This window comes from Calliopsis andreniformis, chromosome 5 (assembly GCF_051401765.1).
Source record: "Calliopsis andreniformis isolate RMS-2024a chromosome 5, iyCalAndr_principal, whole genome shotgun sequence".
NCBI classification, from domain to species: Eukaryota; Metazoa; Arthropoda; class Insecta; order Hymenoptera; family Andrenidae; genus Calliopsis; species Calliopsis andreniformis.
The window spans coordinates 5,633,707-5,648,411 of record NC_135066.1 but is presented as its reverse complement, the minus strand read 5'-3'; the positions used below and the strand labels follow the sequence as shown (position 1 = coordinate 5,648,411).

The 14,705-nt window shown below is 31.5% G+C and overlaps 2 protein-coding genes across 4 annotated transcripts; one reads left to right on the top strand and one right to left on the bottom strand.

Moving 5' to 3' along the window:
• Window positions 1–128: 128 nt before the first annotated feature.
• Window positions 129–10,033, top strand: Beta-man (beta-mannosidase). The gene is made up of 15 exons (XM_076378793.1): window positions 129–479; window positions 567–682; window positions 785–1,432; window positions 4,082–5,053; window positions 5,121–5,439; window positions 6,640–6,669; window positions 6,740–6,886; window positions 6,973–7,121; window positions 7,182–7,387; window positions 7,456–7,714; window positions 7,796–8,522; window positions 8,588–9,016; window positions 9,164–9,375; window positions 9,443–9,664; window positions 9,737–10,033. The coding sequence occupies exons 1-15, from the start codon at window positions 389–391 to the stop codon at window positions 10,031–10,033; spliced, it is 4,824 nt and encodes a 1,607-aa protein (XP_076234908.1). The 5' UTR covers window positions 129–388.
• Window positions 10,034–10,401: 368 nt separating this feature from the next.
• Window positions 10,402–14,140, bottom strand: LOC143179505 (transmembrane protein 245). 3 transcript variants are annotated; one of them, XM_076378787.1, is made up of 10 exons: window positions 13,850–14,135; window positions 13,465–13,740; window positions 12,391–13,386; window positions 12,167–12,331; window positions 11,902–12,100; window positions 11,646–11,830; window positions 11,481–11,581; window positions 11,380–11,397; window positions 10,997–11,299; window positions 10,402–10,910 (listed from the first exon to the last, which is right to left on the bottom strand). In XM_076378787.1, the coding sequence occupies exons 1-10, from the start codon at window positions 13,868–13,870 to the stop codon at window positions 10,727–10,729; spliced, it is 2,448 nt and encodes an 815-aa protein (XP_076234902.1). In that variant the 5' UTR covers window positions 13,871–14,135; the 3' UTR covers window positions 10,402–10,726. The 3 variants fall into 3 exon arrangements, with proteins under 3 accessions (XP_076234902.1, XP_076234900.1, XP_076234901.1); XM_076378785.1 differs by having other exon boundaries at window positions 13,465–14,140; XM_076378786.1 differs by lacking the exon at window positions 11,380–11,397 and having other exon boundaries at window positions 13,465–14,140.
• Window positions 14,141–14,705: the final 565 nt, after the last annotated feature.

Genomic DNA, 14,705 nt, shown 5'->3' with positions numbered 1-14,705 from the left:
CGGATATGGTTTATGCTAAAAAATGGCGCGATTCAAGTAATAACAAAGCTTCGGTACACTTAGAAGTCGCATATGCAAATCAGTGGTTTTAGCCCTTTTTAACTTTAGTGGTGATATGGTGAGTTGGTGAAAGTGAGACGTAAATACGCGATGTTGGTGGTCAAAATATATTTCAAACTGTAAATTTAACGTATTATTTTTCATCTTTAAGTACATTTATTTGTGACTTTCACCGATTTTTATATACAGTTATGCATAAACTAATCGAATAGTGATGTGGAATAATTTAAAATTGCAAGTACAAGTAAACGTTGAGGTTAAATCTCAGGTTGCGTATGAGAAGATTTGTTGATAATCACTAATTGAAGCACACGAATTATGAGAAAAAATGTCAGATAATATGGAACGGAATAAAACCGAGATGTTGACAGCGAAAGAAAGAGAGGAGGAAGAAGAAGAAATGAAGCGGGAGCTTTTAGGTAACTGATCGTGTATTATTACAAAATTAATCTTTACCTTCTCATTAAAAAGCTAAAAACCGATTTAAAAAACTACTTACTTCACAGATATGAAAATGTATGAGACATGGTATACATATAAGGACATGAAAGAGATTTTGGGTTTTATTAACGAATCAAAAGATATGGCAAATATGGCTAATGAGGAAAAAAATGCACAGAAGGTTGGTCTACTGTCATCTTGTACTGACTACTAAATTTTTACTGTAAATTTAAGTATAAAATACAAGCAATTATAAATGTTACATGATATTATAATTTTTCAGGAATTACCACAAACTTCAAATGAGTGTACTTCAGAGGTAATGCCCAAGAAAAATTTAGCACAAGAATTGGAAATGCAGGAGCATATGGATACATCTAAGTCAATACATTCGATTAGACCAAGCCATGCATCACCAATACTCGATCGGATATCTACTCACAGCTGTAGCAGTCCTGAACTTATACCCACAACTGTTGACTTCAGAAGCTCTGTCTGCAGAAGTAAAAACTTAGACAGTGATGAAATGTTTGACAGATTACACGATAATTTAAATATAAGAGACAATTATTCTCACAGCATGAATAGACATGTTACATTAAAATCAAAAAATACTTTACAAGATTCCCATAGTAGTCATAATACTGAGGCAAAAATGGATGCATACTCTGAATGTGATCAGAAATTGGAACGATGGCAAATTAACCCACTTGATTCGTGTGTCAGCGAAACTGATGTGCCTTTGCGACCGCCAGAGCGGCCAGTAGTTCAAGATTCAATGCCGTTTAGATTATGCAAAGATGCACAAACGTCGGAAGCACTTGAAAAAGTTCTACATGCGTTAAACGTTCATTTGAAAGAAACGGCAGATTTGTGGCATAGTTGGCATCGTACTTCCGATACTAAAATTCAGTGGGGGTCACCCATTCAGGTGGGTACCTCCGTACAATCAATTTCTTACAGGTCATATCGTTAAGAGGGTACGGTAGACACGTGACTTTTTGAGATTGTCAGGTCGGTATCTGCTATTACAGTTTTCGTTACAGGAATAGTATTACCCACAGACACGTGGCTGCCTGATGAACGCAAGATGGAACCGTTCTATGATTTCGAATTCTGGAGGTAGCTTAGAAAATTTCCCTCTCTACTGCACACACTACTATACGAGCTATGGTACGTGAACCCGATGCTTCGCGACCGACGATTGCTTCCAATCCCTGCAAGCAGCACGAACCACGCGCAATGTTTCCGATTGCTGAGATATTTTCAGTGATTCAATATAGCACTGAATCATGTGAATGTAGTGGTATTTACCAAGCGACAAATATTATTTGTATGTGTATAACTTTTACACGTGTCACATTCTAAATATCACTACATTCATATTATTCATTGTTTGCCCACATCGATGCCTTTGTCTAGATAGACCCTTTTTCGAAATATCGTTTTTATATTAATATGAAGATCACGCATATGTGTGCGTGTACATACATATACGTATACATATACCTACACATATACAGAGGAAAATTTATTGGCTATAACAAATTATCTTTTAGATTATTATTTTCAAAGATATGGTAGTCGGGTTCACAGGAAAATCATTTCCAGAATTTGAGCCTACCGTTCATCCAGCAGACCCTCCCGTATCGGTTTCAAGGGACAACGTATGGCATGTGGCACTTGATGCGCAGGCGAGACTTCCTGCAGTGCTCTCTACTCGAGCAGGTTTTCCTGTGTTGAAAAACACTAAATTTTCGTATACAATATCTCGAAAACCATTTGAAAAAAGATACATTATTTCTACGTCGTTGAATTTGTCTTGAAACGCACTACAAAGTGATCTGAAAAAGAGTATATAGTTCCATTTAAAAAACTGCACCAGAGTATCATATCTTTGAAAATAATAACTTAAAAGATAATTTGTTATAGCCAATCAATTTTCCCCCTTCTACCATGAAAATTTCATGTAAACAATTTAGAAAATAATGGACTGTACAGTGTTACGCGGGACACCCTGTATGTATACATAGGTGGTAACGCGCTAGGCTACGAGCGAGCGATGCGATGCGCAACGCGAGCCGAACCATGACCGATTGTTACTCGAAATCGCGACAGATAATCGACGGTATTGAGATATTTCAATTCCCTATGCGTGTCTGGTGGTGTATCCAACGCACACAACTGTTTTGAATATACATGTGATCTACTGCATTTGTTTCTTCATTATACATAATCTAACTGCAACATCAGACGTGTATAGGATCTCACCTCGTAACCGTAATGAAATGATGAACGTTAAAATGCACGGATCCTATACCTGTTATCTGTGTCTTTATCATTGCTCGAGTTCGAATCCCGTTCAAACCTGCAACTTTTTTTTTTATTCTATTTTATTCTATTTTTTATTCCAATCTTCATATAAATTTGATTTTATATTAAGCTCATGTACATACGACTCCTAAGGTGGTGTGTGTAATAGAGGGAAAATTTTCAGTAACTCGCATCGCCAATTTGTGTACCACAGATTCCGATTCCAGCCTTTCAAATTAGGCGTCGCCTGGTTCGCAAAAGCCCAACTAAATTTGTCACATTTTTTGCTCTGTTTTATCGATAAGCCAGCTAAAAGCGATACTGTGGTATAGTTTTACGGCCTGACACTTTTCGTCCTTATATGAGAACATTTTGAATTGAGAAAGGGTTCATTCGACAGAAAAAAGTACAACCCGGCGCAGTCAACTTGCGATTTCGTTCAAAACACTCTCTAAATTACAGATTTTCGTTAAATCGCGAGTTGACTTGCGCTGCATTAAACTTTCTTCTTTCAAATGTATCCACTCCTAGCTTAAAATCATCTCATATAAGAACGAAAATTGTCAGGGCGTAAACTCTTATTTTTGCCTAATTTTGTCGGTAATGTTGCTGCCCTGACATATCTGATCGTACCCCCTCAATACGTATTGGAAAGTAATCTGTTCCTTATACATACATGAGAATATTCTGAGTATGATATTGTGCCATGGAAAATTGATGTTATATTATATATATGTATATATATTAACATATACATATGTACACATACATATGCAATAAGGAAGTTTCTGTTTAATATATTTCAATGTCCACTAAAAACATTCACCATTTCAATATGTAAGATGTTCATTGATTTTTCAAGTTAAAAATATGTAATTAATTAATACTACTTATTGTCTTCTATAATTAACAAATACCAACATTTACAATTGAATTTAAGTAATACATCACAGAGAATTTCCTTGGCAAAATCTCTTCTATAATTGTATAGTTTGGAATGTACAATAACAAAACTATTTAAGAGATGTAATATTGCTACTTTGCATAAACATAATTAATGCTCAGATTAATGTTTTTTATAAAAAGAAAAACTGTGAAAATTTCATTTATAAAAACATGTGTAAACATAAATATTTATAAAGAAATAGGATGGAAAGTGTAAGCTACAATTTTTGAATAAATTGTATTTCTGTAAAAAAACATGAGAATAGTTGTCTATTTCATTTTATCTAATATAATTCTAATCCTTCTTTCAACATTTCTGTAGGTGGGGCTTGCTAAAGGTAGTTCAAATAAAAAACCATTAACAAATATTATGAATGAAGAGAATCTAATGGAGTGTACAAATAAACATGCAAGCGAACGATATAATAAACGTAAATCTACATTGGTCCCTTCTTCATCTAACACAACACATTATAACAGCGATGAAGACGAAAAAACGGTTAAAAAAAAGAAAACTCAAACTTATGAAAAGTCAAGCAGAGTATTGCGTTCTCATGTAGGAACAATTTTTGATGACACAATGTGTTCACACAATGAAAATATCGGTCGAGATTTTGACGATATGGAAATTGAGGATATAAACATGGAACATGAAACGAGTAAATGTGACTCACCCAAAATATCTTTATTAATTTCAAAAAAAATTATACCGCCAAATCCTAGAAAATGTATTAACAAAAAAAGGAAATGTAGTAGTAATATATCTGCTAAAGATTCATCAGCGTCTAATAGCAACGAGGAGCAAAGTGCCATAAACATAGTACCTAAAAGAAGAAGTAGTATTTTGACTGACGAAGAAATTTTAATAGAATTAGAAAAGGATAATATTAAGAATACGAGTAAAATAGACTCAGAAAACGTAGAAATTAAACCATTACCAATGAAAGGTCTTTCATATAGACTAAAAAATGAATGCAAGATTTTGGAGAGAATACAGAAGGAAAAGCAGAAAAAAATGGAAATTGAAAAGGAAGAAACTCAGAAAAAAGAAAATGAAGAAAAAAGGAAAAGAGAAGAGTTTTATAAAAGACAAATAGAGGAAAAACAACAAAAAGAAAAAGAAATGGAGGAAAAAGAAAAATTCAGAGAAGAGAAAAGGAAAAAGTGGAACAATGTAATGGATATGAAATGTAGAAAGAAGATTTTTGAAGATGGAAAAGAAAAATTACGAGGTTTGCGCGAACAAAATGAAAACAAAATTATTGAAATTGATGAGGAAAACAGATCATATCAGGTAAACAATATTTATGAATTTTTCCTTATACTATATTTTTTACATTATGTCGTTTTTTTTTTTATAGGACAACAGTCCGTCTGTAACTAAACGAATGGAAATTATGAAGAATGATTTAACAAATTGTATAAATTGTCCTATCTGTGATGAACCCTTCCCAAGTGATAAAATAGAAGCACATGCAGCCGAATGTGAACAATACATAACTAGTAATGAAGATGAAAACAGTGCGAACGTATTTCGAAATAAAATAATAAATCTTAGTAATGACGCAGTCCTCGAATGTAATGTTTGTTCAATATTTAGAACAACTAATAATGCACATTACAAAGAACACGTTAATAACTGTCTACAAAAAAAGCAACATCGAGAAGAATCACTTGATGGTAAGAATTTTAATGTACACTTTTCGAAGCTAAAGCGGACGTTTATAATTAAATAGTTATACTTTTTCAGACTACGCTAATGCTGATATTGATAATATCCTTAACTCACCGGTACGTTGTTACCGACCAATTAGTGAACAAACTGATTCAGAAATAGATTACAAAGGGCAATTTCCATCTAATAGTAGAGTACATTCCAATAAAAGAAGGAGACATTAGCAAATGCTGCTTCTGTTTTTTTAATTAATATACATTGTACATATGTATTTATATGTTGATAAAAAGATAGGGTAATCCTTATAAGGTACTGTTATGTTGTTGAAGTATATTGAAACAGTGAAGATAAAATTTTAACTTTTCATGCAAACTTATGCATAAAAGATGCATATGATTGAAGATTATTATCTCTTATGTTTGTGGTAACATTCCTGTTATTATTAGTATATGGGTATATTCGTTCATTATTGAAGTATTTATTGATTTGTGTGTTTTTTTTTTAAATTGATATTTAAAAGTAATTCAGATAAATAAAAATAGACATGATAGAATTTTGTTAAATATATAGCATACGTTTACAAATAAGAAACGTATTACATACTGTCCTAAGCATTTAATTCATTCTTTATAAATCTTCAATTCAATCTTTATAATAAAATGTACTTTTTATACAAATATTCATTCTTGTTTGTGAATAAAGTATTCTATTTACATGCATACTTAGATCATTTAACCCAAACTGCGTGTATGTGTGTGTATTATGCATATCTAGAATTATAATAAATGCTATTTACATACAATAACATTAATATATAATACTCTGTATGCCAAATATAATAAATTGTTTAGCTATTATATACTCTTACATAAAACAATGTAAACTTAAAACATTGCTTTTTTATCTACTGTGATAAGCAAAAGTGTTATTGAATGCAGATGTATCAAAGAAATAAGATAAGTAATATATCTTAGAGTATCATATAAATTCTATTAAGAACAAAATTATACGTTGTTAAAATATTAATTGTCTTCAAGCATCATGGGAAAGATTTTCCTATCCACATTAACTGTAATTTTAATTAACACTAAAGCTTTATCCATAACCTTAGATGGTTCATGGACAGGTATACTTTAATATTTTATATCAAACGTTTCGTTATACGTTGTATTGTTAATAAATAATTACACTGTTTCTTGCTTTAGGTAAAATTACCACTAATAAATCTGACCATGGTGAGTGTACAATATTTCAATATATTAAGTGATCTAAACTCTACAATTTATTAACATAATATTTTTATAGAAATTACATTCCCTGCAACTGTACCAGGAGGTATTTATACAGATTTGGAAAGGGCTAATATTATACCAAACAATTTCATGGGAAGTAATGACATAAACAATCGCTGGATTGGTAATCAGTCAGTTACTTATATAAAACACTTTTATGGTAATGAAATATTTTATTGCTGTGTTTCCTAACATGAAAACTCTAGCTTGTTTAAATGAAATAATTTCAAAATGAATGCTTTTCAGTGGATGATACTCTGTTGAATTTTCCTAAACTAATGTTAGTTTTTCATGGATTGGATACATTTGCTACAATCTTTTTGAATCATCAGGAAATTGGGCTAACATCAAATATGTTTTTAAAATATACATTTGATGCAACAGGATATTTGAAAGTAAGTAACCATTTTTTTTACAAATGTTTCAGGAATTAACATTTAATGTTCATCTTCCAGGAAGGAGAGAATTTGTTAATGGTTGTGTTTTCTTCTGCTGTTAAGAAAGCTGAAATTTTATACAATGAACAAGCATTAAACTATATTGTTCCTCCAAAGTGTGTGCCAAACAGTTACAATGGGGAATGCCATGTCAATCATATAAGAAAAATGCAAGCAAGTTTCTCATGGGATTGGGGTCCAGCTTTTCCTTCAATGGGCATTTGGTATTAAAATCAGTTTTTAATATAATTTAGATCATCACTTGATAATTACTGTGGAAAAAATATTTCAGGAAAAGTGTAGAATTGATTCCAGTAGATGAATTTTCTATCATGGATGTCACAACAGATGTATACAGAAAAGGGAATATTTGGAATGTTACAGCAACAATATTTCTTGAAGTTGTGTTACGGAATAACAATTCTGTACCCTGCTACATATCATCTAGTCTTCATGTTCATAAACAATTAAATATTGATAAATCTATTATTATTGCTTTAAATGCAACTAATAAATACATCAAAACGATTGTCCCTCTAGAAATACCTATGGTATGTCACTGGTACAGAAGCAAAATAACGTATAAATAATTAATGTACATTTTTTATAAAGAAGTTAATATTTTACTACAGGAATTTGTGCACAATTGGTGGCCAAATGGTTATGGTAATCAAACTCTTTACTCGTTGACTGTAACTGTGGCCACACCTACTAATGTAAAGCAAAAAACGATGCATATTGGTTTTAGAACAGTAGAACTGATACAAGAGCCACTTAAAAAGGGATTAAGTTTTTACTTTCGAATAAACGGCATTCCAATATTTGCAAAGGGTAGCAATTTCATTCCAGCTAGCGTATTTCCTGAACTAGGTGCTAAAAGAAACACAATTAGACATTTACTGAGATCCGCTAAGGAAGCAAACATGAATATGCTGAGAGTGTGGGGAGGTGGTGTTTATGAATCTGAATTATTTTATGATATGGCTGATGAGTATGGAATCATGATTTGGCAAGATTTTATGTTTGCATGTGGAATGTATCCTACTACAGAGCAATTTCTTAATTCAGTCATGGAGGAAATTGTACAAAATGTACAAAGATTAAAAAACCACCCTAGTATCGTACTTTGGGCAGGAAATAATGAAAATGAAGCAGCTTTGTATGGAAATTGGTATGGAACTGGTTCTGCAAAAATATATAAAGCTGATTACATTAAACTTTATGTAAATTTAATCAAGAAGAAAGTTGAAGAATTGGATTCTACCCGACCGTTTGTAGTATCTAGTCCTAGCAATGGATTATATGCAGAACAGTACAATTATATAGGAGAAAATCCATATTCAACCTTTTATGGAGATGGTAGCACACATTTTCTTTATTTAACATAGAACTAATAGCTGTGGTTTAATAAAATATCATTTCAGATCACTATTATAATTATCTCTTTAATGGGTGGAATATGCATCAATATCCTCGACCAAGATTTTCATCGGAATATGGGTTTCAATCGTTACCATCAATTTATACTATACTACCAGTTATAAACACAATTGCTGATTTAAACATAAATAGTAGCTTTATGAAACATCGTCAACACTTGTTATTTGGAACATTATATTTGAAGAAGCTTATTTTGGAAAATTTTAAAATACCTGAAACTCAGAACAGGGTGAAAGATTTGATGAACTTCATATATTTAAGTCAGATCAATCAGGCTGTTTCTATGAAGATTCAAACTGAGTTCTATCGACAGTCAATGTCTGAATTGAATAAAATTGGAGAAGGAATGACAATGGGCGCATTGTATTGGCAATTAAATGATGTCTGGCAAGCTCCATCATGGTCTTCTATAGGTAACTAACTGAATAGTGAATACATATTTAATGTTACTATTTTTTATTTCTAATAATAGTTATAAGAAAAGTAAGATTGCTAAATATTTGGGGTTCATTCGGACCCAAGCATCATCCGATAAGGGCTAATCGTGTAATCCTTTTTAGACTTCGATGGAAGATGGAAAATGCTTCATTATTATGCCAAAGAATTTTTTGCACCCATTATAATCACATATTACATTACAAATACGGATCTTTCATTTTATATCGTTTCTGATAAATTAGATCCTGTAAGAAATATTACTCTGGAAATTAATCTTTATAGATTGAACAGTATGAAGCCTATTCAATCACGCACTTATAGCAATATAACTATAGTAAGTACATACATGTATATCTTTCACTTTTATTTACGTTTTGTACTGACAATTTTTCTCTCTTTAGAAAGCAAATGCAGCAACTAAACTTGATGATAAAATACTGGAGGACTCATGGCTTTTAAATGCTACATCATTTGATGAATATCGACTTAATACAATTGGAGAGAGTAATTGTATTACAACACTCACCTTAAAAGACCATAGTGGATCTCGAATAGCACCGATCAATTACATATATCCAGTTACTGGATTCAAAAATGTTGTATTACCGGTTGCGAATATTTCTGTGAGTAGATGTTTAAGTCTGAAAAAAAGTAACAAACGTTATTCATATTCAACATGAAGTATAATGTTTCAGATAAATGTGACTGATAATCAAGTACCTGGAACATATTCTAACTATCTAGATATTGAATTTGAACTGATGACCGACAATATAGCACTTTTTGTGTGGTTGGAGGCTGGTAATATTTGGGGTCGTTTTTCAGAAAATGGTTTCCACATGTTTGAAAATAAGAAACGAATCATCTTCCATGCATTCGAAGCAATTACACTCACGTTATTTGAAGAAAGTTTAAAGATCGTTACACTTTCAGACATTTACGATTCAAATAAAACTGATGTGTTTATTACTAAAACATTACTGGGTATTTGAGGAGTAACATTATGTCCTTCGTGGGAAATATGTTTCACGGTGTAAATAAACTTCAAATGCAATAAGAATAATAAATATAATTAAAGTTATGCCAATTATCGTGTACATTAAATTCGTCATGTTTGATCACTGATTTATGAATGTATCAATCGCCGTACAATAAATTTTTATAAAGTTTATTAACAATGATTTTTTAATTACATGACAAAAATTTTGTTAGAGCAAAAACGAAATAAAATTAATAATACTGAAGTTAGTGTATTATGAAAAAATATTAAACAAAAGATATATATTTCATATATTTATATTTTTACATTAGTATATATCGTAAAAACTTATTAATAACTTAAAAGTTATTAATATTTATATTAATAAGTGTAAATAAAGATTTCTTATCACATGTAACTTTCTTTGATCATATTAGTATTATATACTTCTATTAAAACAATGTTAAAAAATTAAATATAAAAATCATACAAAAAACATTCCTAAAGACTAGAAAATTAGTTCATTTTTTTCATATTCTTTATAAATCGTAGGCTGTTACCATGGAAGATCTAAGTTTAAAGCTTTCTTTGCAATCTAAGCTTCATTTAAGGCATTCATGAGTGGTAGCATTTGGCATGCTCTATATTTAAAAAAATTATCTATGAGGTCCAATTACTCCCCTGTTGCGCAGCGTTTCTATCCATATTAATGTTTGATTTCAGAATACGTAGGCATCACTTCTTCTGAAGGTGAATGAAGATAACGACGGCTTAAATTAATTGCTACCATGATGCAACATAGTAGCAATGGGCCAAAAATTGTGCCTTCTACTCCTAAGCAGAAAACTCCACCTGCTATAGAAAGGCCTGTCAGATAAGGATGTCCCCCTCTAAAATGGAAAGTAAGCTTAATTAAAAAGAGGAACCTAAAGATAAAATACAAAAATCGTAATACGTATTTAAATAATTATTATACCCTTTAATTTCTTTATAAAATTCTGTTACGACAATATTACAGGGAAGGAAATGGAACATGAAGAACAGAATAGCGATCATAGGTCCTCGAGTAAACCAAAGTTCCAAAGTGGCTGGGATACAGGCAAAATATGCATCCAGAAATGGTATAGCTCCAAGAATTGTTGCAAAAGTAGACGGCAAATAAACAATTTTTACTTGGAACATGTTATGTATAAACCAAGTCCACATGCCGAAAAATGAAGCAAGTTTAAATGTCGCGGCAAATACTCCAATCACTGCCTCTTGTAATGCCATAGCGTATCTGCAAGTGAATAAGGTAGTACAATCTTCTGCATTAATCAGTATATAAATATACAATTAGATTCTTATGATATAACATACCCCTCGACATGAAGGATGCTTGTTAATAAAAAATAGATGTTTTATACAGAGACTTGTAATATCATTTTACAGAATATGTTAATATAAATGTTAAAATTTACCTGTGACAGCTAATTGGACTAAAAACTGCAGTTAGCTCAATTGGCTTGTAAGTTTTATTACTTGAACTAAGTAGATAAAAGAGTGTCGTGAAAAACACTATCTAAAATAAAAAGAAGTTTTTTTATAGGAAATATTTTAACTTTTTTTTATCATTAACTACTTACCATGCTTAATGCAAAATTGAGTACTGCTGATCCACTTATGAGTACAATATAAAATAATTCAGTAAAAATTGTTAATATCACAGACATGTTGCCCTTAACAATGCTCCAAACAGAATCCAATACTGACACGAAGGTTCCGATATTTTCTTTCACAAAATTTTGTATGCTGGTCATATTAAATAATTCTGCACAAAAACATGTACATTATATCAAACAAATTTCTATACAGATTTCTATTTTAAATGCAAAATCTTACGTAGAGGTGTTTTTCCATAACTTTCTTTGAAACTTTCCCACACTGAATAGGCTGCTGTAACATCCACAGTAGGTCCAATAAACTCTGGACTTTCATTAGACATCATCCATGCTTGATAAAGCCTGTCCCAAAGTTCCAAAACTTTCTTTTCCATTTGCTCAGCTTTTACAGGATCTAAACCTTTCACCAAACCTTTTATCTGAATAACACATTACGAATTATTAAGAAGATATATACAATAATAAAAAATATGTATATTTCTTACTCCGTCAGAAATAGCACCACGGCCATATGTATATGCATTATCCAACACACTATTAACTGAATTTTCCCACTCCTCTGGTAACCAATCAATATCTGGATTATTTATTAAAGATGAATTAAGTATTTCTCCCGTAATTTGAATAAGATGCATACTTTCTGTATAAACCTGCAATGAGAACCAATTGAAATAATAAAAGAATCTATAAGATATCATATATATAGTACCTGTATTGTTATAAAAATAGATGCACAAGTAGTAAACACAACTAATCCAACAATCACAGCAGTCGTTGCAACAGTATCAACTGAAACTTTCAAAGCTGTTGTCAACTTTTTATCAATAATAATTCCAACTTTGTATAAACCTCTAACATTAGCTGGTAAAAGCGCTTGTTGTCTCTTTATACACCATATTTTTAGAACTTCTATACAAATGTTAAATTGATTTCTTATCATTTTCCATAATCCAAAATATATACCAAATTGCTTAATAATATAAATAGCTGTGGGAATCATCAAAATATATATCATCCACCTGTGTTTCCACAAAAGCATACAAATGCAGGCATACAATGCTCCATACATGTATTTATCTGTATCAACTTTATCATTATCTATATCTATTGTTAATCTTAATTCAGATTTCAATCTTCTTAAAAGATAGCGTTCACGTAATGTCATATTATTAGATGGAACATTCAATGTAGGTCGTGATTTGTGACTTGCCGATGCTATACCAACACCAGCATCCAGTGACATTGATTTCTTAGACAACTTTGAACTAACACCAGTATCTGGCATTACTGAAGTGGAAGCAGCTTTTGTATTTTCTTGATCTGTATTGCTTGTTCCAACATCTATGTTTTGTTTTTCAACAATATTTGCCTTTGACTCCTCACTCTTTAATGGAGCTAATGTGTCTTCTTGAGCACTTATAGTTACATTATTTGTTAATGCAAAGTGCATTGCTTCCACAAAAGTCATATATTTGCCTTCTAACTCTTCATTCTCCATAATATATACTACTTCATAAACAAATCCTACCAAGTATAATACTTGTAACGTTAAAAATATAACAATTTGATAAGATCCCAGTATATTGGAAAGATATAAACTAATTATGAACCATACAACAAATGAAACATAACGGAAATAAGTAGAATTACTCGGTGTCCAATAAACATATAACGTAATCAAGTGTCCCACAAGTATAACAATAATCTGTAACAAAATAACAGTTATATAGCTCATTGATGCATCATTATTTTATACACCATTAATGAAATTTTGAATAAGTACCGTATAAATATTGCACGATGTTATGAAGAATCCAAGAATGGTATTGAAGATTGAACATATTCTCCATATTTCTCCAAGACAAGACAATATAGTAGGTGTATAATTACATAAACCAAAGACCAATGTTCCAGCTAAGAGCATACCAGTGATATATTTAATATGTCCCCATAGAAATGTTCCCAGACTATCAGAGATCTTGTCCATAATTTGTATGGGCAACAGCGTTAAGTTTATGATCAGAGGTGTGTGAGATGCTTCTGTTTCCTCGAACCATGACTGTACAACAGTAGTTAATGAACATTTGAAAGGGAATAGAACGGAACCACATAACAGGGCCCAGATCAGGGGTTTTACGAATGGACGTAATATAATGTACAGTCCGTACCCAGCTGCCGAAACCAAGCATAGCAGAAACAATGCCACGGCATTGTAAATGCCCTGCTTCAAAGCTTTTTCGTGACCCGCGCTGAAGCCTGACAGCATGTTAAAGAGGTTATCCATAGGCGATCGCGTATTGTCCATTCTGTATACGTAATCAATTTCCTTTTTGTGCGCTTATAATTCAATTTGAAATTTTCCTAGTGTTGAGCATTTTGTTAAAAAAAAGTACTTTAATGAGTACGGTTTATATACACGGCCTGATAGCGATAAGAAATGAAATTAGAATACTGTCACTGTCGAGCACTGTCTAGTTTACGCACGCACACAGATAAAGTTATGCGGTACTTTATGCGGAACCCCATGTGTGCACATACTACCACATATGTAAACGAAGAGGCAAATAAGCCGCAGTAGATAACTGCATACTTTTAAAAACGAAGTAAGGGGAAAAATGAGGAATACCACAAAACAATTTTATTAAAAAAAATTAAGTTTTAATTTTTTTAGTCCACCAGTAAAGAAACAGTTTAATTTTTTTGAAATTTGATAATATAGAATACAAAATCAATGTAAAAAGTGTCCACTTCTATACTCGAATTTAAGATTATTATAGTACTTTGATCATCAGTGATCTGTTTTCAATAAAATACAGATGAATCGGTTCGCGAGGACTCAGAAGCAACAAAAACGTTTTCTTATGATAAAGTTTAAAATGAAAAGACTTTATTTATCATCGATCAAAAACTATACACCTTAAATATATAAATGAATACATAAATGTAAACACATGCTGAAGATACAAATCTGGCGAAATAGTTCCGATACGTTCGGAAGACTGATAAAATGATGAAAGTATCTTT

Bases quoted from the DNA above. Each gene is read 5' to 3' on its own strand.
- LOC143179505 (XM_076378785.1), bottom strand. From the start codon at position 13,986: ATGGACAATACGCGATCGCCTATGGATAACCTCTTTAACATGCTGTCA. The intron at 13,387-13,464 runs GTACTTATTCAA...ATTTTGTTACAG, and splicing joins CATCGTGCAATATTTATACG to ATTATTGTTATACTTGTGGG. The intron at 12,332-12,390 runs GTACTATATATA...TTCTCATTGCAG, and splicing joins CTATTTTTATAACAATACAG to GTTTATACAGAAAGTATGCA.
- Beta-man (XM_076378793.1), top strand. From the start codon at position 389: ATGTCAGATAATATGGAACGGAATAAAACCGAGATGTTGACAGCGAAA. The intron at 7,715-7,795 runs GTATGTCACTGG...ATTTTACTACAG, and splicing joins TCCCTCTAGAAATACCTATG to GAATTTGTGCACAATTGGTG. The intron at 9,017-9,163 runs GTAACTAACTGA...AATCCTTTTTAG, and splicing joins TCCATCATGGTCTTCTATAG to ACTTCGATGGAAGATGGAAA.